Here is a 23,640-nt window from a genome sequence, read left to right as displayed (position 1 = left end):
AAACTGCAGAGCAGTGCAATTAATACTGTGGGTGTAGAAGATGAAGCCGGCATGGGGAACTGGGCAGAGATGAGGTTCAGAGGAGAGAGAAACAAACAGGTTTCTGCCTGTTTCTAAGCCCCCTTCTCCTGGGATTGCAATAGAGGATACTGCTACCCAGGAGCTACTGATGGTGGTTACGCAGACAGGAGAAGCAGGGAGAAACAAGAATCTCACTCCTTACGGAAAGATAAAGGTTTTCCCTCTGAATGCCAGCGTAAGAGACCTGAAGGGCTCACGGTGGTGAACTGGTGATTGATTTGCTGGTGCTCCTCTTGCACGACGTTAATAATGGAAGAGAGGTTTACTGACTGTCTGTCTGAGGTGTGCTCACAAGCCAAGGTGGACCTCCTCCAAAAGTAACTTCTTTACCAGCTGGAAAGTGCTTGAAATTCAAATTTTTCGGTCCCTTACTTTGCTGCTAAGGAGCTTGTGCATTTCAGGCAAAATGTGGTGCACGATCAATTTATAATAAGAACGTCTTAGTGACAGTCATGGGAGATGAACCTATAATCCATCCTTCCATTTTTTAAGCAGTTTATCCAATACAGGGTCACAGGGCAGCCAGGGACTACTGCAACCAGCAACGGGCACAAGGCAGGGCACCCTGCAGCCCAGTATTGCGGTCCATCGCAGCACACGAGCCGGCAGAGCCACCAACACGCACATCAGGGCCAACACCCACCAGTGTCTTTGGTCTGTGGGGGACAACACACACAGACGTGGGGACAACATGCAAACTCCACACAGATAGCACCCCAGGTCCAGAAATGAATCCAGGGCCCAGACGCTGTGAGGCAACAATGCTAACCACTGCGCCATGGTGCCACCCTGAATATAACCTATATATATTCCAAAGAAGACTCCAAAGCCGAAACGTTGTCTTTTCTCTCTTCTCTTTTCAGCATGGAATAAACCTATTACGTGTTGCTTTGAAGCCTACACATGCTGACGAAGCTACCCACCTGAACTACTATATATTTACCTACTGTACATACTGTATGAGCTGTGCGTAGTCCAAGCCCCCAGCCTCTTTACTCTGAATATTGCCATCACGTTCTTTACCGCCCTCTAGAACTAGATGTTGATCTCCACGAAAGTTCTGTCTGCGATACACCCATCAGTCAGAACGTAGATGACGATAACATATGTGTGAGTCTCACTTGTTTCACTTTCGGAAGCCGTTTTCAGGCCAATTAGCAGTATTTACTCACACAGCGCTGCAATCCCAGATCTTCCTGCTGTCAAGCATCTTCAGCTCCGAGCTCCTCTTCTGCCACCTAATCCCATACTGTTGTTGTTTTTTTTTTCCTGTGCAACGTAATATCTTCTGATAGGGCAACACAACAGATGTGTAGCGTATGCAGATCGTACCCCTGGGATACATAATCAGTAATAGTTAAATCCAGCTGATCCTAAAACTGAATTTGCTTTAAGTGGGCTGTCACAGAAAATGTTGCCTACACATTGCACAGTGCCAGAGTATGCCACTACCGATCGTCACCTTTTAGTAGCCTCCTACTTTGAAGAAAATGCCAGTTATTATTGTTAATGCATGCTACAATGGGAAGGAGGAAGCACTCGAAGGGTTCAAGAACTCATTTGCAGAGGGATCACGGCGTCTTGAACCTTGAAAGCCACAGGCTTCACTCGAGAATCATTGGTTTTCTCCTTTGCTTGGGGTGACTTAGACTGACAGCTCTTCGTATATCTGTCTCCAGCCGATAGGGGATCTGACAGTAAACCCAGCACAACCAGGACAACTCAAGAGTGCCTTGCTCGGGACAGGCGCTATCTGTCTCTCACTGAGGCATACAGCTTTTCCACCTCAGCCTCAGCACGGTGAACCACCCGGAACAGAGGAGACAAGACCACAATTGGCAATCAATAAATATGTAATCTTAACAACAGAACATGCTACATCATTCATACAGCGGAAAATAAATACGCATTCTCTGTCGAAATCTTGACAATCCTTCAGAACAGCAGCAGCGTTTTCGGTTTAACAGCATTTTCAAGATGCCCTAAAACAACATAAAATTGTGTCTTGCATAGTAATTTGTTTTCCTGTATAGAAGACTGCACAATTGACACCAGCAAATTTGCACAATGATTCCTTTTTTTCCATTATTGGAGTAACAGAAGTTCTAAACTCTATCACAAGGTGCAATAATTTCATTACACAATGGTTAAAAAAAACTCATTGCTCTCCCATGTTTCCACTGTTGTTTGCCTTGTCCTGCTGATTTTACCATGGTAAAGTGCACTCTCACAGTCTTGGAATGTGGGAAATAACCTTATTAGGGTGCATACTGTACCTGTGACAAAGAGCCATGTACAGTTCTGTAAGTGATGTTTAAATTGTTTTAGGTTCATAATTACATTTTAGGTTCATAAGTACAGTAGAAAGACAGCAAACAAGAGGCCTTTTGGTCTATCTTGTTCATCAGGAAACTTAGTGAACATCAGTGAACCTAAGCTTTCACCCATCTGTTTCTTAAAAGAGCCCAGAATAAGGGTCTCAGTCACCTGGCTGGGACCCCTTTTCCAGATGGCCACCACTCTTTGCGTGAAGCAGAATGTCCTATTTCCCATCATAATTTCCTTTCAGTTCCTAATTGTGACCCTGTGATCTTGTTTCAGTACCAAGTGCATGAAATAATTCCCTGGACTCTTGGCTCCTTCAACTTGTCTGTATGTGACAATCTCCTGAGACCAGGAAACATTATTGTTGCTCTTCTCTGAACTCTTTCCAGAGCTAGAATATTCTTTCTGTGGTCACCAAAACCAAACACAATATTCTAAATTAGGTTTTACTTAGGCATAACCTCTTTTCATTTATATTCCTTACTCTTACAATTTAACCAAACTGTCTGCTTTTAAATTAAGCGTGTTCTTCTGTTTTATGTTCCTAAAAACTAATAAGGTGATATTAAAGACATTTTGCAGAAGTATCTAAAGAAATGCACTAGTCTATGCTCATTAAGGTGCTTGCTTCAGGGGCAAGCTTGTCAGGGAATAACCACTTTCTGGCAAGATGGATTTTCCTTGTGGGCTTGTGACTCACGCTGGGTGTCACACTTTATACCTTCCCCCTCAGCACTTCCTGCCCAGATCAAGATGCATGTGGCAATCGTTCCTCTACTCATGGAGCTCCCCTTGGCCGTGCTGTTCTTTTGAAAAGTCGAGGACTTTATGTCCGAAATATGTTTTCTCAATAAATAAAGCACAAGCAAGTTCCTGGAAGAATGTAGGAACCAAAGCTCACAGCCTGCCTCATCTCTGTCCTTCAGGTGAGCTGTAGGTCTACAGTTTCTTGTGTCACTGAAAGAAAAGTCAAATTCATAAAATGACTCCCTAGCTATATGTTGTACCAACACCTTAATATTGAGAAAGATTTAAAAAAAAAACAAGAGTTGGAGAATATAGATTTTCCACAGCAGATTTACAATTTGCTAAACTGACATAAGAGCCCATCAGAGCTATGCTGTCTGGTGACTCCAGGCTGACATTCTGTGAAATTGGATGCTGAAAGAGCAGAGAGGCACAGGCACAGAGATATTCCAGAGCCCAGGACGATTTGTCCTATGTATTTTTTTTTTCCTACGGGAAATGATGGTTTAGATATGCAAATGTACAGCACGTTGCCTTACTTCAAATGACAGTAAAACAAACGGTGCTCAAATCTCAGCAAGATGATTATCAAGTCCCGTTGGCAGCTCGCTGTGTTCCTTGTACATCAGACGCCACCCGTTCGGGACGGAGCCAATTAAAAACCGGATGAAAAATAAGAAAGGGTATAGTTTGGTCTTTTCTTGTTCTCTACATGTTTTTTTTTTCAAAAAGGAGAAGATGAAAAGCACAGGAGAAAAAGACCAAAAAAAAAGCACAACTCTCAGTTATGCGGACACAATTTCAGACTTAAAGTTTTGTTCCTCCAACTTTTTGTTAAGTGATGTGTACTGGATGCAGCTGTGCTTTATCAATGCCTGTCTTTCCTGTAGTATCTGAGATGAAAGCGAGATTGGCCAGGATTGTCTCCTCAATACTTATTACATGTTCCTGCTTGAATTCCAGTCTTTCCAACAGCGGCAAGTTTAACTGTAACAAGCTCTGTGTACAAAGGTGGTACAAAATGAAGGTTCCAGGAACACAGAAGTACTAAAATGGAATATCTCTGAAGGCTCACACCGAGTAGCCATGATGTGAAGGGCTGTTGAAGAAAATGTCTCAGATGAAGGTGTGTGAACACAGCCAGCAAGTCTGATCCTTCCTAACACAGGCCGAAATTCCCCAAGAGAGGTAAACCACATTTGTAATACCAATCTACAAAAAGCGGGACAGTTGGGGAAGCTGTAGAGTAATCAGTCTTATTTCTGGCACAGGTGGGGATCTGGAAAGGATAGGCAGAGCTAACATAGAAGAACACTTAGAAAACAAGGACATTTTAAGTAACAGACAATGGGTTTAGAAAGGGCCGAATACAAGTCTCGTCTAACTAACTTGCTAGTATTCTGCAAACAAGCAACAAGGATATAACTAAAGTACCGTATACAGTATGGCATGGAAAGTGTTTGATAAGATAAATGTTTGATAAGGATGTGAGAATCAACCTTTTACGAGGTTGAGTCTCACATTAAAAGCCATAGGAATCCAAGGTAATGAATGCATCTGGATCCTGAACTGGTTAACAAACTGGAAATGGCGTTATCTGAAAAGGTGTAACCTCTAAATGGGCGGGCGGGAGCCGTGGCGCGCTGCAGAGATCGGATTTAGGGGCGGTGCTGTCCAAACTATGTCAGCGATCTAGATTCCAGTATAGTTAGCAAGCCAGTCAAAGTTGCTGATGATGCAAACCTAAAAAACAGCAGCAGGGGAGTCACAAAAAGGTTCAGACAAAAGCTTGGATTGGGCTAGCACCTGGCAAATGAAATTCAGCACTGCCAAGTGGAATCTCATTCACACTGGTAGGAGGAACACACTGTAGATATCACATGGGCACTTCTGGGATTAAAGAATCTACACATGACAGGGATCCGGGTGTTTGCCTAGAATCTGCTATTGTTTGATCCGTTTCCAGTATCTTCAGGTGTACAGATAGGTTCAACCCAGGGGACTATTTCACACTCAGTAGGTGTCACAATTGGAAGGTTAAGGACATTTATTTAGGATAGAAAGTCAGATACATTTCTTTACTCAAAGAGTGGTGGGGGTCTGGCACAGGCTTCCCAGCCAGGTGATTTGAAACCCAAGCTCTGGCAGCTTTACAAAATAGCGGAAAACACTTTTAGATTCACTCAGTCACAAAACTACCTAATGAGCAAGCTGGGCACCCTTCATTTTCAGGCTTCTGTTCATATTTAAAACTGTGAGTTGGTTGTGCTGTCCATTAGAAACAAAGAAACAGTAATTAATTGTAGGTATAGAAAACCTACCCAGTCGTAGGTGATGATGCAGATCTGCTGGCTTAAATTTTGGATTTCACTGTGTTAATCTGATTCTGATCTTCTGTCATAGTAAAACATTGCCGATCTGAATTTCACTCCCCACCTGTCACATAACCACAACAGCTGTGGTTCTGTGACTGGCCACCCTCCAGCATGGCTTGTAATGTCTCTCCACATCCAAAGAGAGACTACACTTTAATGAGGACCACATTACAGAGGTGCCAGTCACACGGTCAAAATCTGTAGGAATCAGAGGCTTCATCAGTTTAATTCTGAATTTAACTGCAGCTGGAGCAGAAAGAGGACACTGTCTTTTGTGGAGATAATGAGAACTTCTTACCATCGTGCAGAACAAACAAGGTTTTGACCAAAGCAATTACAGTCAGCAAAATTTAATCAACTAAAGATTAATAGTGATTATTAATGACCATACAGTGCTGCCATGAGTATTTTTTAAACAATTTATATTAATAAAGATCCTAACTGGAAGACTTCTAGATACTTTTTTTTTAAATACATTATATCTATTTACACAAAAAGCCAACAAATTAACCAATGTTGGCAAACACTTTTCAGTTTACTAACATTTCACTGGCATGCATAGACTTTTAAAAATCATTGTTTTGTTTTTTTTGCTTCAAGGTAAAGTACTGATAAAAACGGGGGTGGGGGAAAATCAAACTCCAGAATCAGTCTGCTCATAATGTCTGAGAAATTGTGCTCAGGGTTTCAGCGCACATGAACGTACCTGTCGACAGGGAACAGAATACCCACTGCGGGCCATGTGAGTTTTTTTGTTTTGGTCAAACTTCGACATTATTTATCAGAATGTTGGCATTTTCTTCATTGCTGGGAGGCCCCAGCACAGAGCACGGGTCTAGAAACGCAGGAAGTGGAGCCAACTGGCTTGGCTCCATTGTTGTGTCCCTGTCAGTATTGCTGAGCAGCTTGGAATAGACAAAAACGCCGTACGTGTTTAAAACACAACTGTAGGGACTGGCTGTGACACTGAAGCTTTGCAGGCATCACAGAGGAATTCTGAGAGAGGTGCTGGACAGCTGTTAATAGGTCTGGCAGTAGGCTCCTTCTTCATTGCACAGTCAATTATTAAGCTAGTACTCAATTTCACATCCAACCAGTGGAATAAACACTATGTTTGGGGAAACAGCTCACAGGCAACGGCTGACAGTTAAGCCAACGCACCAGTTTCAACACACAAATAATTAAACGAGTGTTTGTGAGTTGGCTCATTTGGAGTCAGCCATGCTTGTTGCTTTTCTGTAACACTGTGGTCACTACCTCATCAGCGTGAAGGCCAAAGGGCATGACCCAGCTTAAGTTGTATGTAAGAAGCATCCCTACGGGTGTTATTAGAAAGAGTAAAGAAAGTAAAGGGGGGGAGGGAAATAAAGATTACATCATGCACGCAGAGGCTATGAGGTCACTTGTCCACTTTGCTCTCCAGTCTTGAAGAGATCAAATGGAGATGCCAGGGAAATCTGTTATACCCCTGTAAGGGGACACAAAATCTGACCCGACTGCGTTCAGAGCAGGCCTGAAGCACTAGGTGACGATAAGCACAGGCTCCTGCTGGCTTTAGAGGAAAAACAAGCACTTTCACGGTGCTAATGTGCTATCTTTCACCATTACTGGAAGGGATCCCAGAAGTCCTTTGTAAACAGATGTTCCAGGTGAGACCAGCGAAGACCACACCCTCTGGTCCACAGCGATGAAGGTGCGGCAGAGTGATGTCATAGCCTCCCGGCGCACACGCACAGACGGTACAGCACTAATCTACAGTCCGCCGACAGGGAACGCGCCGTCCCAGCCTTGGGAATGCCAGGCAGCCCACTACACCTGGATGACGAACTCGGGGTTGGTGTAGGAGAAGCCTGCAAACTCGTTCTGGTCCAGATTCATGATGAACAGCTTGTCGGTGGGCGTCATCTCGACGGGCATCTTGGTGAACTCCTTGTCGAAGTTGGCCGTGTCCCTCTTGGTTTTCTGTTTTGGAGGAGAAGAAAGTTGTTGTTGTTTTTGTGCAACACCAATCGGTTTCGTGCCACATCCCTTCAGATTCAGAACTTACCTTCGGACTTGCTACATTTCAGAATTTCAGAGGCATACTATTAGCGCGGAAGGGACTTGCGACTTAATCCAGAGGAATACAGACATTGCACTCCTCTGACTGAATTAACAATGCTTTACTCTGACAATTAAATGTCTCCAAAATGGATGGATGGAGGGATATTTTTACATTTTCTAACTGTATCTTCCAAAACAGGGTCGCAGGGGGACAAAGTCTATCCCAGCAAGCAATGAGCACAAGGCGGGACGCCAGCCCATGACAGGGCACACACAGACACCAACAGAGACATGGACGCACTCACAACAGGGCCAATTTTCCCAGAAGACCATTAACCTACCAGCATTTGTTTGGACTGTGGGCGGAAACTGGGGCACCCAGAGAAAACCCATGCAGACACGGGGAGAACATACAAACTCCACACAGAGTGCACCCCAGAAAAATGAACCCAGGGCCCCATCGCAGCAAGGCAGCAATGCTGAACACTGAGCCACTATGTTACCCATGTAAAAATCTATACAAATATAAGCAAAGATCACTTTATGAGCCATATACAATTTCTTGCATTAGGAATTAATGTTTTTGCATACCCCAGCTTGCTATCCATGAGACACACAAACAGGGAGAGAAGCTTGGGGTCAGAGCACAGGGTCAGCTATTGTACAGCACCCCTGGAGCAGCTGGGGTTAAGGGCCTTGCTCAGGGGCTCAACAGAGTTGGATTTGCCGGCCCGCAGGATTTGAACCGGCAACCTTCCAGCCACAGGCGCAGATCCTGAGCCACAGAGCCACCACTCAACCCGTAACAGGTAACAGGTAACAAGTGTAATTAAGATTGACTAAATCACTTCTGAGTTAAAACCCACATTGGTGGAGGTGTAAATATTATTTTTTCTTAAAGAAAGTGTAAGAGCTTTAAGAAAAAGTGTAAGCCGTGGGAAAAATGTATATGTGGAATGAACACAGTAAAGTACTGTAAGTTAGCGCTTCACTGGTACAGTAGATGTTCTGCTCTCCACCCCATATAAATATGAAGACAGGTATACACCAAAAAAAAGTCAATATGATTGAGAATCACTTTTGAACTACGTCCTCTGTGCTGTGATGTGAGCAGAGTAAGTGCAGGAGACAGCCAGCAGAATTGAGCCCCATCTAACACAGATATACTTCAGTTCATTCACAATCAACTTCATCAGGCTGTAAAAAGGAAGAAGTTGGCTCCTTCCCTTGTGTTGTGAATTGTAGTGTGCCTACTGAGAGATTTTTGCTTTAGAAAAGCAGCTCAAGGCGTGAACAAAAAGACGGAGATACACACACCGAAGAAGCAATTCTGAAGGAAATCACAGACATGGCACCGCTGAGATAACCCCATTGAACCGAAAACGGCGAGAATCACGGTCCCTGCTGAGTTCGGTTTCTAAAGCTTTTGTTGTCTGTACTTTTTTTTTTAAAAAAAAAGCAAAGAATGGTAAAAAGGAGATAGGAATGACTAACCCCCTGTCAGCCGAAGTAACAAGCACTACGCTCACTGAAAAGTGGACCTTGCTGGGCTCCACAGCAGAAGCCTCTTCTGTTCTGAGCCAGAATCGTCTGTGTGCCTCGTATCGACCTCGACCTGAGCGTCTCTTTCCTCACACCCGCTCTGCAGACTGACCACTTGTTCATGGGCTTTTAAGAAAAACAAACTTAAAAAATGTCATGTTCCGGTGAAAGATACCTCCGGCACTCGAGCTGGATAACAGAAAACATGGGAATACGAGGCCTTTGTTAAAGGCTTTTGTGTTTTACACGTTATTAATGCATAAAACACTGGAAAAATTAAATTGAAAAGCTGGCATAGAAAAGCCCCCGAATAAGCTAAAGTCATGAAATGAAGTGACACAGTATTTTGCCCCTCTGGGTCGGTGATTCAACCAACTCTGCAAATCACAATGTTTTACAGACGCCAGGACAATGTTGAGTATCCAGTTGTGATGCCATCAGTCTCAGCCCATGTCAAGTCAAAACAGCTCCAGAAGACAAAATATTGCTCCCCTGCCTCTCATGAAGGTTTAAGCATCATGGGCAGAGTCATATGCCTTCCAGAACTCTAGAAAGAATCTAATAATTAGCAAGAGGAACGCGCTCCAGTTCTGAAGTCTGCCCTTCCAACTGGCTTTAACTGTGCTTCTGTCACCTTGTCTTCGCCTGGAGGACACAATACGTTTTTCTAGATCCCTAAGTACTGTAATGTTTGCTAGTGGTGATGCAAGACTGAAGAAATGTTCGGTTCTTGGGCAGCCTTCTCGGGGGACCTCCTCGTGTGTCTCGTGTGCTTTGCCATAATCTGAACCGAAATAAACAGTTTTAGAGGATCCCCTTTTGCTTCCTTGTTTATGGCAGATCTCGTAACAAGTTTGCTTCTTGCTTGGAATCGTGTGCATGAAGCATTAAGTGCCTCTGTTTGGGAAGAAAGCACCAGGCATGGCCTGTCTGGGTGGGGGGGTACAGATTAGCCAGTCCAGCCAGTGGTGGTGATGGAAAGACAGAGATGGGTGGACAGTGAATGGAAACTGTGATAAAAGGGGGTTTTTAATCAGTCTAGTGGACTGGAGGTTGGTGTTCTGGCAATAAGGGGAAAGGGAATGAAGAATGGATGTTAATACACCAAAGGAGGTGTAAAGAGAGCCAAAGGGAGTAAGAACTTCACCACTCTTCAACATACAGCTTTGATCAGCAACAGAAGGAGGTTCTAATAAGAACTGCTCCTGTACAGGAGGTCAAACATGCTTAAAACACCCCTTAGCCTTCATACGTCCCAAAAGGCAAACTGCAAACAAAGCTGGTGAAGCCCCATAAAATAGGCCTGACAGCAGGTATGCATACCCATCTCACTGAAAAGACAATTCACGCTAAGAAGACAACACACCACACTGACAAGGCTAACAGAGAAACCCAACCTGACCACCTCACACAGCAGGACAAACAGAGGCCGGGCTACATACAGTAACAGAGATAATTCACATTCAGGTAAATACACAAGACAGGACAGAAGGAAAGGCTGGAGACAAGACCCTCCATCCTGTGTAGCACAGTACTGAGCCAGAAGATAGCAAAGTCAGGACAACAGCACATCTCCTACCTTCTGCTCCTGTTCCCGTGTAGGCCAGCAGAGCCCCAGGCTCAGCTCTACACAGACCCCCCTCTCCCTGTGCAGGGACCTGGGCAGCCTCACTTCGGGGGAGCCTGGATCACCTGGGGGCCTTACAACAGCTGCTGGGTGTGACAGCACCGACACCAAAGGGCTTTCAAAAGCAAACTCAAATGAAATAGAATTGTTATGGAATTACCTTTATCAGAATAATGATGATTTATGGCTTCCATTCCTTTAGGAAGACAGGGAAATCACAAAGCTCTGCTTCATATTTCAGATGAATTTTAGATTAAGGGCAGGTTACAATACCGCTCTTTTGAACAGAAAGAAACACTTTTAGAAAGTCCTGTGTTTAGGGGGGAGTGTTATTAGCACAAGACGAAATGGTTTTCCAGAAACATTAAGCACAAGGAATGTGTGCCAAAGAACGATATAATCAAACCTCAGCTTTTCCACCGACAGTGAACACGACATCTTTCACATGCAGTCGAGAGAAAACAAGCTGCCTGTTTACACTGCACAATCAGGGCGTTATTCAGAGCTCTTTAATGCATGTTCCCAGGCATGTTGCCAGCTGGAGACAGATGAACAGTTAGAATGCAACCGAACAGTCTGTTAACAGCTGTGCAGCTACTGCATCTGTACAACAGCGGAGCCCAGTAACCTTCACAAATGGTTAGGGGCTCGTCTCATTTTTAAGTGCCTTAAGGGGCAAGGAGTGCAAGAGTTTTCCTTGGTGCGTCCTCCGTCCCCAGGGCACAAAGCAGGTCATGTTATTTTAAAATGGCACCTCCCCTCTAGGTTTAGTCCTCCTTAAATATCCTCCATTGCACTCAGTTGAAAAGACTACAAAATGTCTAGATGGAAATATGGTAATGAGGGATTAACAGAAACACAGGCACCACAAAAGCACTGATCTTGAACATTTCATAGAAGCGCTGGGTAATTTAGTGACACAGACATTGCACCACTATGCACACAAATATACTGTCAATATGTACACATACATATGGATTGTGTTTTTCCTACTCCATCATTTCTTTGATTCGCTGTGAAGTGTGCTGTCAAAGTGGGGGGAAGGTACATGATTACTAAGGAGTGCACAGTAAATTAGCAGCAGACCAGGCCTTCTCCATTGTTGGCTGTGCTGGTGGACAGAAGGCTGATGAAAGCGGGCTTGTGGGGGGCTTGTTTGTTCGTGTGTAAGCCTGATACCTCTTGCCCACCGCTGAAGGCAACAGCAGACCCAGTTGGTGTGTCAATTCAGACAGCCTCACAGATTCACAGGCAGTGACGTGCCTCAAAAGACCACCAACGGGATGCCAGCTTCAGGCCACAACAAGCTACGGACCCCAAGGACAGATTTCATGTCTGGAGACATCTCTGACCGCATGTCGGCCATTGTATAAGGGGTTTCTGCAGTTATAAGTGATCCTGGAGGTGGACCAACCCATTCCAGAGGTATTGTAATACTCTGGAAGTCAGCATACAGGCGATTGGATCTTTCTGTATTCACACAGCACTTTCTGCAATAAGCAATTTGAATCTTTGCTCATCGTGTTTATTAGATGGCCTGCAATGATATGACAGGAAGGTGGTTTTTTTAACGATGACAGATGGGGAAGACGCTTAAAAGACTCCACTTTCTGCTGAGTCGCTTGTGCTACCCTAGACTAAAGTTTAATTATAACCTTGATTCTTTAATTTCTTCCACTATTAAGGCTCGGGCTTTTCAGGAAAGTGGGGATTAAGGCTCAGCCGATGTCAGCAACAGTACGCGCGGATGCAGCACAGAATCCCAGTGTCAAACAGTGACCTGTTTTCAGCAGATAAGCCTCAGACACTCAAGCTAACCGGCTGATTTTAATTGGAGGCTGTGACATTCAGAATTAATTAACATTCATGCGCCGAGCGAGGAGGCACCTCAGCACTGAGCCAGCCCCAGAGATAAGCTGGAACAGCTTTTAAAAGATCATTTATAACGGAGAAGCGATGCAGAGCATAACAACAATAAATAACCGAGGAATCGAAATAAGATTCCCAATGCACAGCCGCCGGATCCGTCCCTGGTCTTACGAACTGCAGGGTCTTGTTCTGATGAAGCAGAAAGGGACAAATCTAATTCCACATGGTTCCGATAGTTAAATCAAAACCGCGGGAAACTGGTGGCTTCAAACCGAGATCCTTTAGCTCAGAAAACCTGACACAGCTAAAACGGCTCTCCAGCAGGAATCTTATTTTAAGCCCAGTTCATATTAATTTGCAGATGTGCAAAGCTGAAAAGGCAAAATGGCTGAACTGTGTGGTTTCTGACCCCCTCTGCTTCAGCAGCCTTGAAATCCATGCAGTGGCTGCTCTGCATTCTCCAGGCAGGGCTATAACTGGGACTATTGGGAACAGCAATACAGTACAAAAGTCCATGAGCACCACTAACTAACAGTGCTAATTTCACAGGCAACACAGCCCCTTTCTGAAAACATCTTCATGATCTGAAAGGGTTGGCACCAATTCAAAAGGAAATATCAACATACCTCTTCATGTCAAAGTTTATTTAATTTAGATATTTCTCTGGAAAATACTTTGGCACATTAACAGCATTTGAGTTCAAAGTTTACAAAGCACACACAACAGCTTGAAAACACTAAAGCGCTCATCGTCAAAATAGCAATATATCACAGTTCGTAGTTCATAATTCATGCACAAAGCTTTCCTTTTTGGAATGCAAACCCCAGATTGCATCGTCAATTTAGAAAAGACACAGAATAATCTATAAACATTTTTTTTTATTTTTTTAAAGGTTTTTTTTTAACAATACTGTAAGGCTCACATAAAATCTGACCACTTTGTATGCAAGAGATTCACTGAACATATTTTGACACATTTTGTTTACTGCATATGATTCTCTTTAGAAATATTAAAGCCCCGTAATAAACTACACACCAGATTTGGCAGAGATAAGAAAACCATTCATATTAATCTGAAGAATAATGTCAATAAAGGATCATAATATTCCTATTCATTGTCTAGCAAAACAGATGTGTACTGATTTTTTTTAAAATCACTACCAATGGTAAGAATTTCATTAAATCCTTCTAGGATTTCCCTTCCCTTTCAATTCTACAGAAGATACAAGTGGTTTAAGTGACAAGTTACCTCCTTTAGCAAAGAGTTGGTTATCCCAGCAGCCCGTGAACTACATTAGCACCTAGCTTTGTATTTTAGAGGTACAGGCAAAATGTCATTGCACACGGATTAGCGGTTCATTTTGCTTTTGAAAGTTCTAACATCCCGGTTTTTCCTTGCGGATTTATCTTTGCCACTGAATTGAATTTCCTCGCTGGTGATAGAACCAACAGCACCCCTGACAGCAAAGAGCTGTCTGCTCCGCACCGTCAGCCTCGGACCAGCTTGTGTGACGGACAAACAAAATGGCATTGCGTGAAAGGAGACAGCCCTTGCCCGCTCCCTGCGTTCCACCTTCAGACAAGCGCTTTTGTTTTATCCTGCGCAGACGGCCTTTCAAGTTGTTCATGACCTTTAAGCATGCGGTCTCTGTCACGCAGCCTGGTACATAAGTACTCGGGAACAAGATGTGTTCCAGGCAAGCGTCGTTGTACAAAACATCTTTTCGATAACCCCATGCTCGACGATCACGCTGTTTTGCGGCTGGAGATGCGATATATATCAAGGCTGTGTGATCTGCGCCTGCAGGTTTCAGCACATCTAGATGTTATTTCCAGACCGCCATCCTCACCGGCTGGTGCTGTTGAGACCCTGCTTGTAGCTTCATGCAAAGAAAGCTACTGGATTGCAAGAATGGTGTTAGCGCTGGGTTCTGAGACAACACTGCCCACATCTGGATCGTTGCTCAATGCAAGCTAGAAGACTGCAGGCATTAGTCATATTGCCCATCTTGGCCCAGTACAGTTAACCTACAAAATACCCAATAGCCATGGTTGTTTGGCAATGTTATCACCAGGCATGGACATCTCTTTCACATGCACCGACTCATTAATATGCTGCACGTTTGGAGCCCTGGACTGGCCCGACCTGTCTCCTTTAACAAGGAATGCCACTGTGTGTGCCACTGCATTCCTGTTGGTTTCTTATTCTTTTGTTTTCCAGTCTCTGAGCCACTGGGGGAAACTGGCGTGAATGGGTTCAAGGCGAGTTTTGCCGTTGAGGCCCGTCCAACCTCTGCTCTGTGTTGCTCGTCCTCAGTTTGCCACAGAGAGGCTGCTGTATGGCAGACTGCAAGGGCACCGACCCTCGCCCTGAGATTTGACTTCGTACCACGCCCACTGCCGCTGTGTAGAAACACGAGCAAAGTCTGCCACTAAGCGTCACTTCACTGCCTGGAACTTCTGGGGAGCAAAGTCCCTTCCGAAAAAAAACGGCTCTGAGGTGCTTTTCTGAGAGTAATAATAGCAAGCACTCTAACAAAAGAACGTGTATTGTAAAATATCCGAGATTTGTTTTGTAGCTTCGCAGTACAGAACCTTGTCCAGTTGAACCCTGTTTGTTAGATAATATGCTTTCGTTTGTTTTGTTTTTTTAACATAAATGGAATGCACCACAGAGGTGCACGTTGTCATGCAGATGTGCCTTTGCCAGATCCCAGAGTGTGGTAGTCACTCCTGGACTCTGGAGTGTGTAGGGCTGACCTACAGCAATGCTATATACAAGCCACGACACTGGGCCTCATTACAAAGGAGCCCCCAGACTGCAGAACTAACTAAAATGGATTAAACAGAAAATGCTGCATTGATTCATCCTGTAAATACCTTGGTTTTTCCATGCTTAAAAAAAACAATTGAATATCACTTAAATATATTGTAAATGTTCAGAAGTAGTAATTCATGTCATCCTAGCAACCCTAATAGCTACTTTATTCAAAACTCGCAGATAAAAAAAAGCAGCTCATGCAAAATAAATTAGGGCAATTTTTCCTGCCTTTTTAGGTGGGGAGGGCTTCCAGAATTTTGGTGAGGTTCTGGAGCAAAGTTCAATTTCTGAGGCCATTCAAAACCCCCCAAAAAAAAGAAAATGGGAAAAAAAATGGACTAAACACAAACTTAACAGAAACACAACAACATCGACAATCTCAGATCCGGGTCAAGGTCAGAGAGTCCACTGAAAAAAGCCAAACTGGCTGAGTCATTCAATCAGCTGACACAGAAATCAATGGCTTCTACACACGATTTAGGCCAATAACTGCAGGACCGAAAGCCTACTTGTAGAGATGGGAGGGAAATTGGAGAGATAAGTGTCTATGCAACGTACATTGCATAGAAGGGCATGGAGTAATTGTGGGATGGCGAGTGTGTGGTGTGGAGGGGGTTGCTTGCAATGAAGAAGTCATGACAGTGCAAAAAATGAAACATCCCAGGCTGTTCTGACAATCGAGGAACACTTCCTGAAATCTGGATGGTCGTCTTGCCAGCTGATCAGTTGACATCATAGCATTCAGTATACAAATGGAAGGTCAATTCAAAAATAAAATATTGGTCCCAAACCGGCATTCTTATTAACAAATCCATTTCAAGTAGGTCTGTAAAATGATCATCAGCTTGTCTGAACTATATAAACAGATATACATACACGTATGTATGTATAAATGCAGAGCCCCGATATATTAAAATAAGTAGGTGTCTCCCAACCTTTTTTTTTTTGTCTGCTCGCCGTCTAAATTTGAGTGTATCCTAATGGCTGCCTGCTTCAGGTCCAGCAGGACGCGCAAAGGTAGCGGACATGACCGTGTTTGTGTCCTCTCCACTTCCTGCTCGGAATCTGGGCCACAGTCGCACCCCTGCTGCTCATTTTAATATGGCAGGGCTCTGCATGCATATATATATATGTCCATGTACGTTATGGAGACAGGTAGGTAGATACAGTTTTATATATATATCTATGATCAATCTGTTGTAGGAGCCCAAGTTTTATTTTGCCCTGTTATGTCCTTAGCTCTTGACCTCCGTGCTAATGAAAGAAGCGTTAACATAGGAAAAGCCCTCAAACTCGGACTGGTCAAGGTTGTGGATGACCTCCTGGTCGGGTGGGGTTAACACCGGAGGATGGCGGGTGAAAAAGCGGTCAAAATTTCCGGCGTCCCGGCCACACTGCAAGAGGGAAGAAAAAAAAAACAAGAGAAGCATGTGGTGGGTGGGTGGGTGGTTGATCAACAAAACAAGAGAAGCCAAACAGAAAAGGAAAACGCAAACACAGTCAATCCCTGGGGGAGGAGGGGGGGGGTCGACAAACACACAATCCAAGTAAAAAAAAACCACTGCCTGTTCCTCGCTTCCTTGCTCACCGCGGGGAGACTCCGCCCCTGCGCCGAGCAACTCGACGGCTCCGCCAGCTGGCGCAGGTTCGCCGCCGCGCCGAGGAAACGCCACCGGCGGCTTCTCCTCCCCGGCGAGGCGCGACTTCCTGCGGACTCCGGCAGGTTTGTTACGGCTGGTCCGGCCCAGAAACTCCTCGTCGAGTTTACACGACGGGCCCGGAGCGCCGTTCTGGGTCGTCCCCACACGTCTCGGGACATAAAAATCGGACGTTCGCACGCGTCAGGGTGTCGAGCTTTTTTTTTTGACGCAGGATATTCTTCACTGAGACGTCTGGTCTTAACTAACGTGAATATGAGTCGTTTCACTGGAAAAATGTCCTAGGAAGACTGGGGATTCTCATTTTATTTCTTAAATGCAAAACGAGTAAAAATGACACCTTTGAGACAACCAGAAAGCATCGAATAGAGATTTCTTGAGGATAGCAAAAGCTAACATGGGTATCAAATCTGCAAATACAGCACCCCAGGAATTGAACCCAGGGCCCTAGCACTGCAAAGCAGCAATGCAAGACCATCCCACCTGTACTGTTCTACTTAAGCAAGAACTTAAGACCTAACACACTAAAAAAACAAAGCACTTTGGAATATGATACCGCAGAGAATCTGATCGTGTTTGCTTCTCCTTGTGGAGGCTTCAAGCAGTCTTCTCTGATGCTTGAAGCCGCTGCAGAACTGATATGCACAAGCAAGAACTCAAAGGCTGAAAGGCTGAGATGAGCACGTGGACTGCAGGTCTCCCCGAGCGGGTTAGCAAGCATCAGCAAGTTCATTTCCTCTTCTGACTTGCTAAGAAACACACCTCGCATATGGGTGGACACGATCAACTGAACTGGAGCAAAGCATGCTTTTGCAGAAGGTGATGTCTTCTTACATAACCATCACTGAAAAGCAATACTTTTTCCATAATGCAGGAGAGGGTTACTGTCTGGAGGATGGTTCCTGATTACTGAAACATCTCGAACATCAAATGCATAAGGGGGGAAATTAGAAGCTCTGTATGAATGAGTAGGTAGACAAAATAGCACAGACAGGTCCCATAATTCACAGCGTTAATGTAGCCTGACTGATCAAAGTCTGCTCGTGAGCCGGCCTACTACAGCAGGAATGTCAAAATGTCAGACTTCACCTTTAAAAGTCAAACGCCAGACACGTGCGTCATCGCCCACCGAGCCAAGACAGGCTCCATACAGTACGTCTTCAACCCACGAGGAAAAACTCTCGATACAAAGACCCGAAGAAAAGAATCTCTCAGCGGACGCACTGAAAACGCGTCCAAAGATGGCTTCACCCGAACCAGAACAAAACTTCAAGACCAGGTTTAATTTCAACCAAAGCAAGAGGGCCTCCGGGGTTTAAGGCCACAAGTATTTTAACTAGAACTTTCAGTCTTTGAACTTTCCGCCTTCTATCTTCCCTGACTCCAAGGCTTATAAAGGACTGTTCCAGGTGTGCCCACAACTCCACAACTGATGGTGCTTTCATAAAGCCTTTCCTACAGTGTATTCTTCTTTGATTTGCAGTTAAACTTTGATTTTACTCAATGGCTGGAGTTTGGAAGCAAAAAAATCTCTTAACTCCAACATAACAGCAAGTAGGAGCTTAAGCTGTTCATGGCAGTTTAACCCCCCTGGGCACAGCATGGTTACCTGCCACTGTCATTAGCTCCTCTTTTTCTCCCTAGCCTGGCTTTTCCTTCTCCAAAAAAACCCAACCTTTTATTTTCTGCTCTTCTGCACAAGAGGTTGGATTTCGTTTTCCCAGGCAGAAGTCAAATCACAGGCTGTTCTGGGGTTGTTTAGGGAGAGGTCCCTTTCTGTGTCCAGCCATCATTAACACAGCTCCAGACTGCAATGTGCTAACGAGGGTCACGAGTTTAAGCCTGTCCTTCTGAGAGACCCCGGCAAACAGCAGAGAAGCCTTGAACGCACAAAAAAAACAACTCAGGTACACAACATCGCCGGTCAGCCCTTCGGCAGCACTGAGGAGCAGAAACTTTGGAGGCTGAATAGAACTTCTGCTGCTTAGGCCTGCGTTAAGGGGAGTGAAGCACAACGCAAAGCCTTAGATGGATTAACATCAAAACTGTTCAATCTGTGATTCAAACATCAGTCCCAGCTTCTCATCAGCAGTATTAAAGTTGTCTAAATGGACATTTCTTTGTTTGAAGACCAACCCAGGTGCCACTGTGTGAATCAGACGTCGTGCTGGCCATTCCCAGCGCTAAGCCAACAATCCGACCTCGGGATCTTATTACTCTCTGCTTCCGGCACCGGCTCTGATGAGATATGTTATTGAAAAGGCTCGCAGGCCTGGCCGCCACAGCACAGAGGTAATGATCTGAGAGCTGTTTTGCATTAGCTGGGATCTATGGGGCAGCGGAGGATGGCTAGCTCTGAGCACTGAGGCCTCGCATCCCATCTAATCCTGAAATTGAGGCAAAAGCTTTTCGGTGTCCTCCCAGATACACCTGTCAAGAAAGATTAGCATCACAGGGGTAACACACTGTGGGGTAGCAGGTTATTAGATTTACCCACGTGCCGGCCTGCTAAATGCTGTTTTTTCACTTTAAATACCACCTTCACCTTCGCCTTCAACTTTTACCCGATATTTAACAGCTCTTCGCACCACTTTGGCGTGACCTCTCCTCCAAGCTCTCCTGCACACTGTTGCAGCTAGAGACCGAACCCTGTTTGCAGCACCACCCCACACCAGGAACGCCGAGCTGAGAAATCGCAGCTCTGCAGCTTTGCACTTCTGGATGGAACATAATGAGCAGTTTTGTATGCTCAGAATCTCCTGACAGCTGTCTCGCATTCCTTGCAGTTTCAGCTCACCCACGTTCTCTCCTTTCCATCTCACTGGCTCCCATCCCTCGCTCTCTCTCTCCTCACCCTGAACTCTACATCCTTAATCCCCGCAGGACAGAATGTTCTGTCTGTCCGGCCAGCTTAAACACAGCTGTAAGCAAGTCATTAAAAAAAACACACATAAAAGCTGTGTCCAATTAAGTATCCTCAAACATGGCAGCCCGTACCAATTTTCCCACACCACCTCTGTGCCTGTGATGTACCGCCCTTCAATCACGAGCATCTGCACCAGGCCCTGCACTATGCACAAGGCCGAGCTACCACATCCTGCTAATGTATGTCTGCTTTATTGAGCAGCTGGTGATGGTGGCCGCAATGAGTTCTCTCTGTGACAGGGGCTGCTTGCTTTTAATACAGCAGGACTCTGAAACTAGATCAGCAAGAGTTCGCTGAACAAGTCTGTACGTCAAGCTAAAGAGCACATGAAAAGGAATACAGTAACCAATTCAGGGATAAGGATATTTTGTACAGTATATTTTGTATTGTGTGTATTTCCTTATACTCCATTTTTTATTGCACTTCTTATTGACTGTATTTATTGTATTATTGTATTGTTGCATGGTACTGTGCTGTGTTGATTGTGCCTGGCTGCTGTTGCATTGTAATTGAATGAACTTGATTTATAAAGTATCTATCTGTCTATAACAGACAGACCATTAAGGCTCTCCTTGCAATCCTTTGTCTGGAAGCTAATCAAGCTATCGTGAGTGAGGTCTGCTGCCTCTGCACTACAATACTGCTACTGGGGGACTGACTGTGAGAAGTTCAACAGTCGCCCCAGCTCCCCGTCGCTGTGGCAGCAAACAGCTGTAACCTCCCCTACTGCACCTTTAGGGGTGTAATCCAGGCTGATCTTCCTCTGAGGCTCCTTATCTCAGATATGCCAGGAATACAAAATAAAGACCACAGAGAAAATTGCATCTTTCATTATTTTTAAAGTGGCTCCGCTAATCTCGGCTCTCAAGTCTCGATGGCTTCCCAGATAGGCTCTCCATATTGCCTATATAATGGCGTAATCCACTTTATCAGGCTCTGCCTGGGGTTATCAGCTACAGTCATCCGCCATTGTTTAATAGCCTGCCTTTCAGGCCCCCACGCTGTGATCTCTCAGGGATGTGTCTGGAAAACAAATCATCGCAGGTGAAACTGTTTTTATATTTCTGGGTCTTTCAATCTCAGCGTGACAAATCTAGAGATTTCACTTTGCCCTGGTGATGTTGTTGCATTAAGATATGAAATGGAGGGTTTTTTCGTATAGCAAGGCTTAATAATAACAATGGTCCCCTTTATTTGTATAGCACTTTTCATCCCAAAGGATCCCAAGGAACTGTACATACAGAGGGCACCCACTTCATACCCCACTGAAACGCAGTACCTGTCAGTGTTGGCGCATACGTAAAGTACAACACATCAGGCAGAGAAGCGACAGTCAGAATATAAAAGACAAGAGTAGAATTTTGCTAGTATGCTGGGGTTGACAGTCCGACTTTTACAAAATGGTGCCCTGGGATCTTTATTGACCACAAAATCAGGACACCAGTCTCATCCAAATGAAAAGCACTTCCTATGGAACAGCGTCCCCAGTCACCACACTAATGCAATGGCTTGAAAACTGGTTTAGAGGCCGCACACTGGTCTATCAACATCATTTACAGCAACTTGACTTTCACTGGAAGTCTCCCATTCAAGTACTGATCAAACCCAGTCCTGATTCGTGGAATGATGGAAATGCTGTTATCGAGACCTGGGTGCTTTACTAAGTTTTAATTTCCCCTACAGCGCTGTGAGATCTTCTCACATGTCCCTCAATTATAAATGAATAATTAACAGGCCTTTTTTAGCACAATAGGGTGTTTGAGACGAAGAACTGAAACGAGAAGACTGATATTTAGATCTTTCAATACTCTCAAGATGGCTCTACAAAACAAAATGAGGACAATATTCCCCTTGCGTGGTGTGTGGATTTTGCCATCAACAGCTGGTATTAATGGCTTACAAACGGGTTTTGCGCCAGGCTGTGCGTGTGCAGTCAGCGCTGGGGTGGGATAATGCTATTCACAAAGCATTAGAGCTCTGACAAGATGCATCGCAGCCCTGTTTATTTCTATAACACGCTGCTGGCAAGGCTCCGGTAACGACACTGTTACAACAGGATTGCTTAGCACCCCTGTCAAAGTGGCAGGCGCTATTCACAAAAGCAAAATGTCATCCCACTTTAAACCTGTGGCCTAGAGGCCAGCACAATCAAATTAGGCCGATTATTATTAAATCTGGGGGGTAATTAGTCGCTGACTCTGTTAAAGATAACGTTGATCGAAGACGACAGCGTCACAATTCCACTTTATTCCCATGATGTGCCTGCCCCTTCTGCCCCCCTCGCCCCTCCCTCTCCTGCCCCCCCTGCCTGTCCTGCCTCTCTTGCCCCTCCTGCCCCCCCTCCTCTCCTACCCCTCCTGACCAATCTGTCTCTCCTGCCCCTCCTGCCTCTCCTGCCCCCCTGCCTGTCCTGCCTCTCTTGCCCCTCCTGCCCCCCCTCCTCTCCTACCCCTCCTGACCAATCTGTCTCTCCTGCCCCTCCTGCCTCTCCTGCCCCCCTGCCTGTCCTGCCTCTCTTGCCCCTCCTGCCCCCCCTCCTCTCCTACCCCTCCTGACCAATCTGCCTCTCCTGCCCCTCCTGCCTCTCCTGCCCCCCTGCCTGTCCTGCCTCTCTTGCCCCTCCTGCCCCCCCTCCTCTCCTACCCCTCCTGACCAATCTGCCTCTCCTGCCCCCCCTGCCTCTCTTGCCCCTCCTGCCCCCCCTCCTCTCCTACCCCTCCAGCCCAATCTGCCCCACCTGCCCCTCTTGCCCACTAGTGCTGGAACTCAAACAATCTGAAAGGCGAGATGAGGCCAAGTGACATTTTCACATTGAAGACAAAAAGGCTGAGAGGTAAGGAGCAGTAGATAGTTCTTTTCTAAACAGTCAATCTTTTAAAACAATAAAGAACGTGAAGGGCTTTGCAATCTCACTGAAGTTTGGGATATTGTGCCCGATTCATGATATAGGATATGTACCCTGACTCTCGATAGGGCTCCCTCTCTTTCTCTCTGAAGTCCAGCAGGAACCTGGACACTTGACCATCTCCAGATGGGAGCAGCCAGCTACAGAGGATACAATCTTGGGATTGTATTTTTTTTCCCCCCCAAAGCTCGGAGTGACAGAAAGACATTCCCGTCTCATTGAAGTGTCCGCCACACACAGCGGCGTTTTTGCAGGGAAGAGCCCAGTCCCGAACATCTTCAGCACGTCTACAGTATCACTTCACAGTTGTTAATGGTCAACAAAATCTAGAGCATCCGATCCTGCACGCAGAGCAAAAACCATCAAAATCAGAGATGACCGTCTAGTCTCTGTCTCTCTCAACATTTTCATTCCATGATTTCCCAGGTTCTTGAATAAAACGCATTTTAATAATGCACAACACCGCTCATCACTGCTGAGGTTTCTCTGTGCTTCTGGAGGGGGGGATCTCTCACTATAATGCAAAAGCTAGAATTCATCATCAGACTCTAAGGAGGGCTTTTAATAAAATTAATAAAATAACCATTCTCCAACAAATCATCCCTATGTCCTGTACTGAATTATAGCGCTCTTATTTCCCCTTTAAAGGCTCCACAGAAAAACTCCCCGCAAGCTTCAAGAGGGCACAGTTGCAAATTATGTATCTGAATCTCCGAGTTTCT

At 45.1% G+C, this 23,640-nt stretch overlaps 1 protein-coding gene across 2 annotated transcripts in view; it reads right to left on the bottom strand.

The window, feature by feature from the left end:
• Positions 1 to 1,916: 1,916 nt before the first annotated feature.
• LOC102689943 (protein kinase C beta type) overlaps positions 1,917 to 23,640 on the bottom strand; it is a 149,528-nt gene continuing 127,804 nt past the window's right edge. Inside the window, exon 17 of one of the 2 annotated variants that reach the window (XM_069181007.1) lies at positions 1,917 to 7,490. In XM_069181007.1, coding sequence (XP_069037108.1) covers positions 7,338 to 7,490 — 153 coding nt within the window. In that variant the 3' untranslated portion in view covers positions 1,917 to 7,337. Of the gene's footprint in view, positions 7,491 to 13,238; positions 16,824 to 23,640 lie in introns of those variants that run through there. The other variant, XM_069181006.1, reaches the window with a different exon arrangement.

Source organism: Lepisosteus oculatus, chromosome 19 (genome assembly GCF_040954835.1).
Source record: "Lepisosteus oculatus isolate fLepOcu1 chromosome 19, fLepOcu1.hap2, whole genome shotgun sequence".
NCBI classification, from domain to species: Eukaryota; Metazoa; Chordata; class Actinopteri; order Semionotiformes; family Lepisosteidae; genus Lepisosteus; species Lepisosteus oculatus.
Note: the sequence above shows the minus strand (reverse complement) of the source record. Positions and strands in the feature narration are given on the sequence as shown.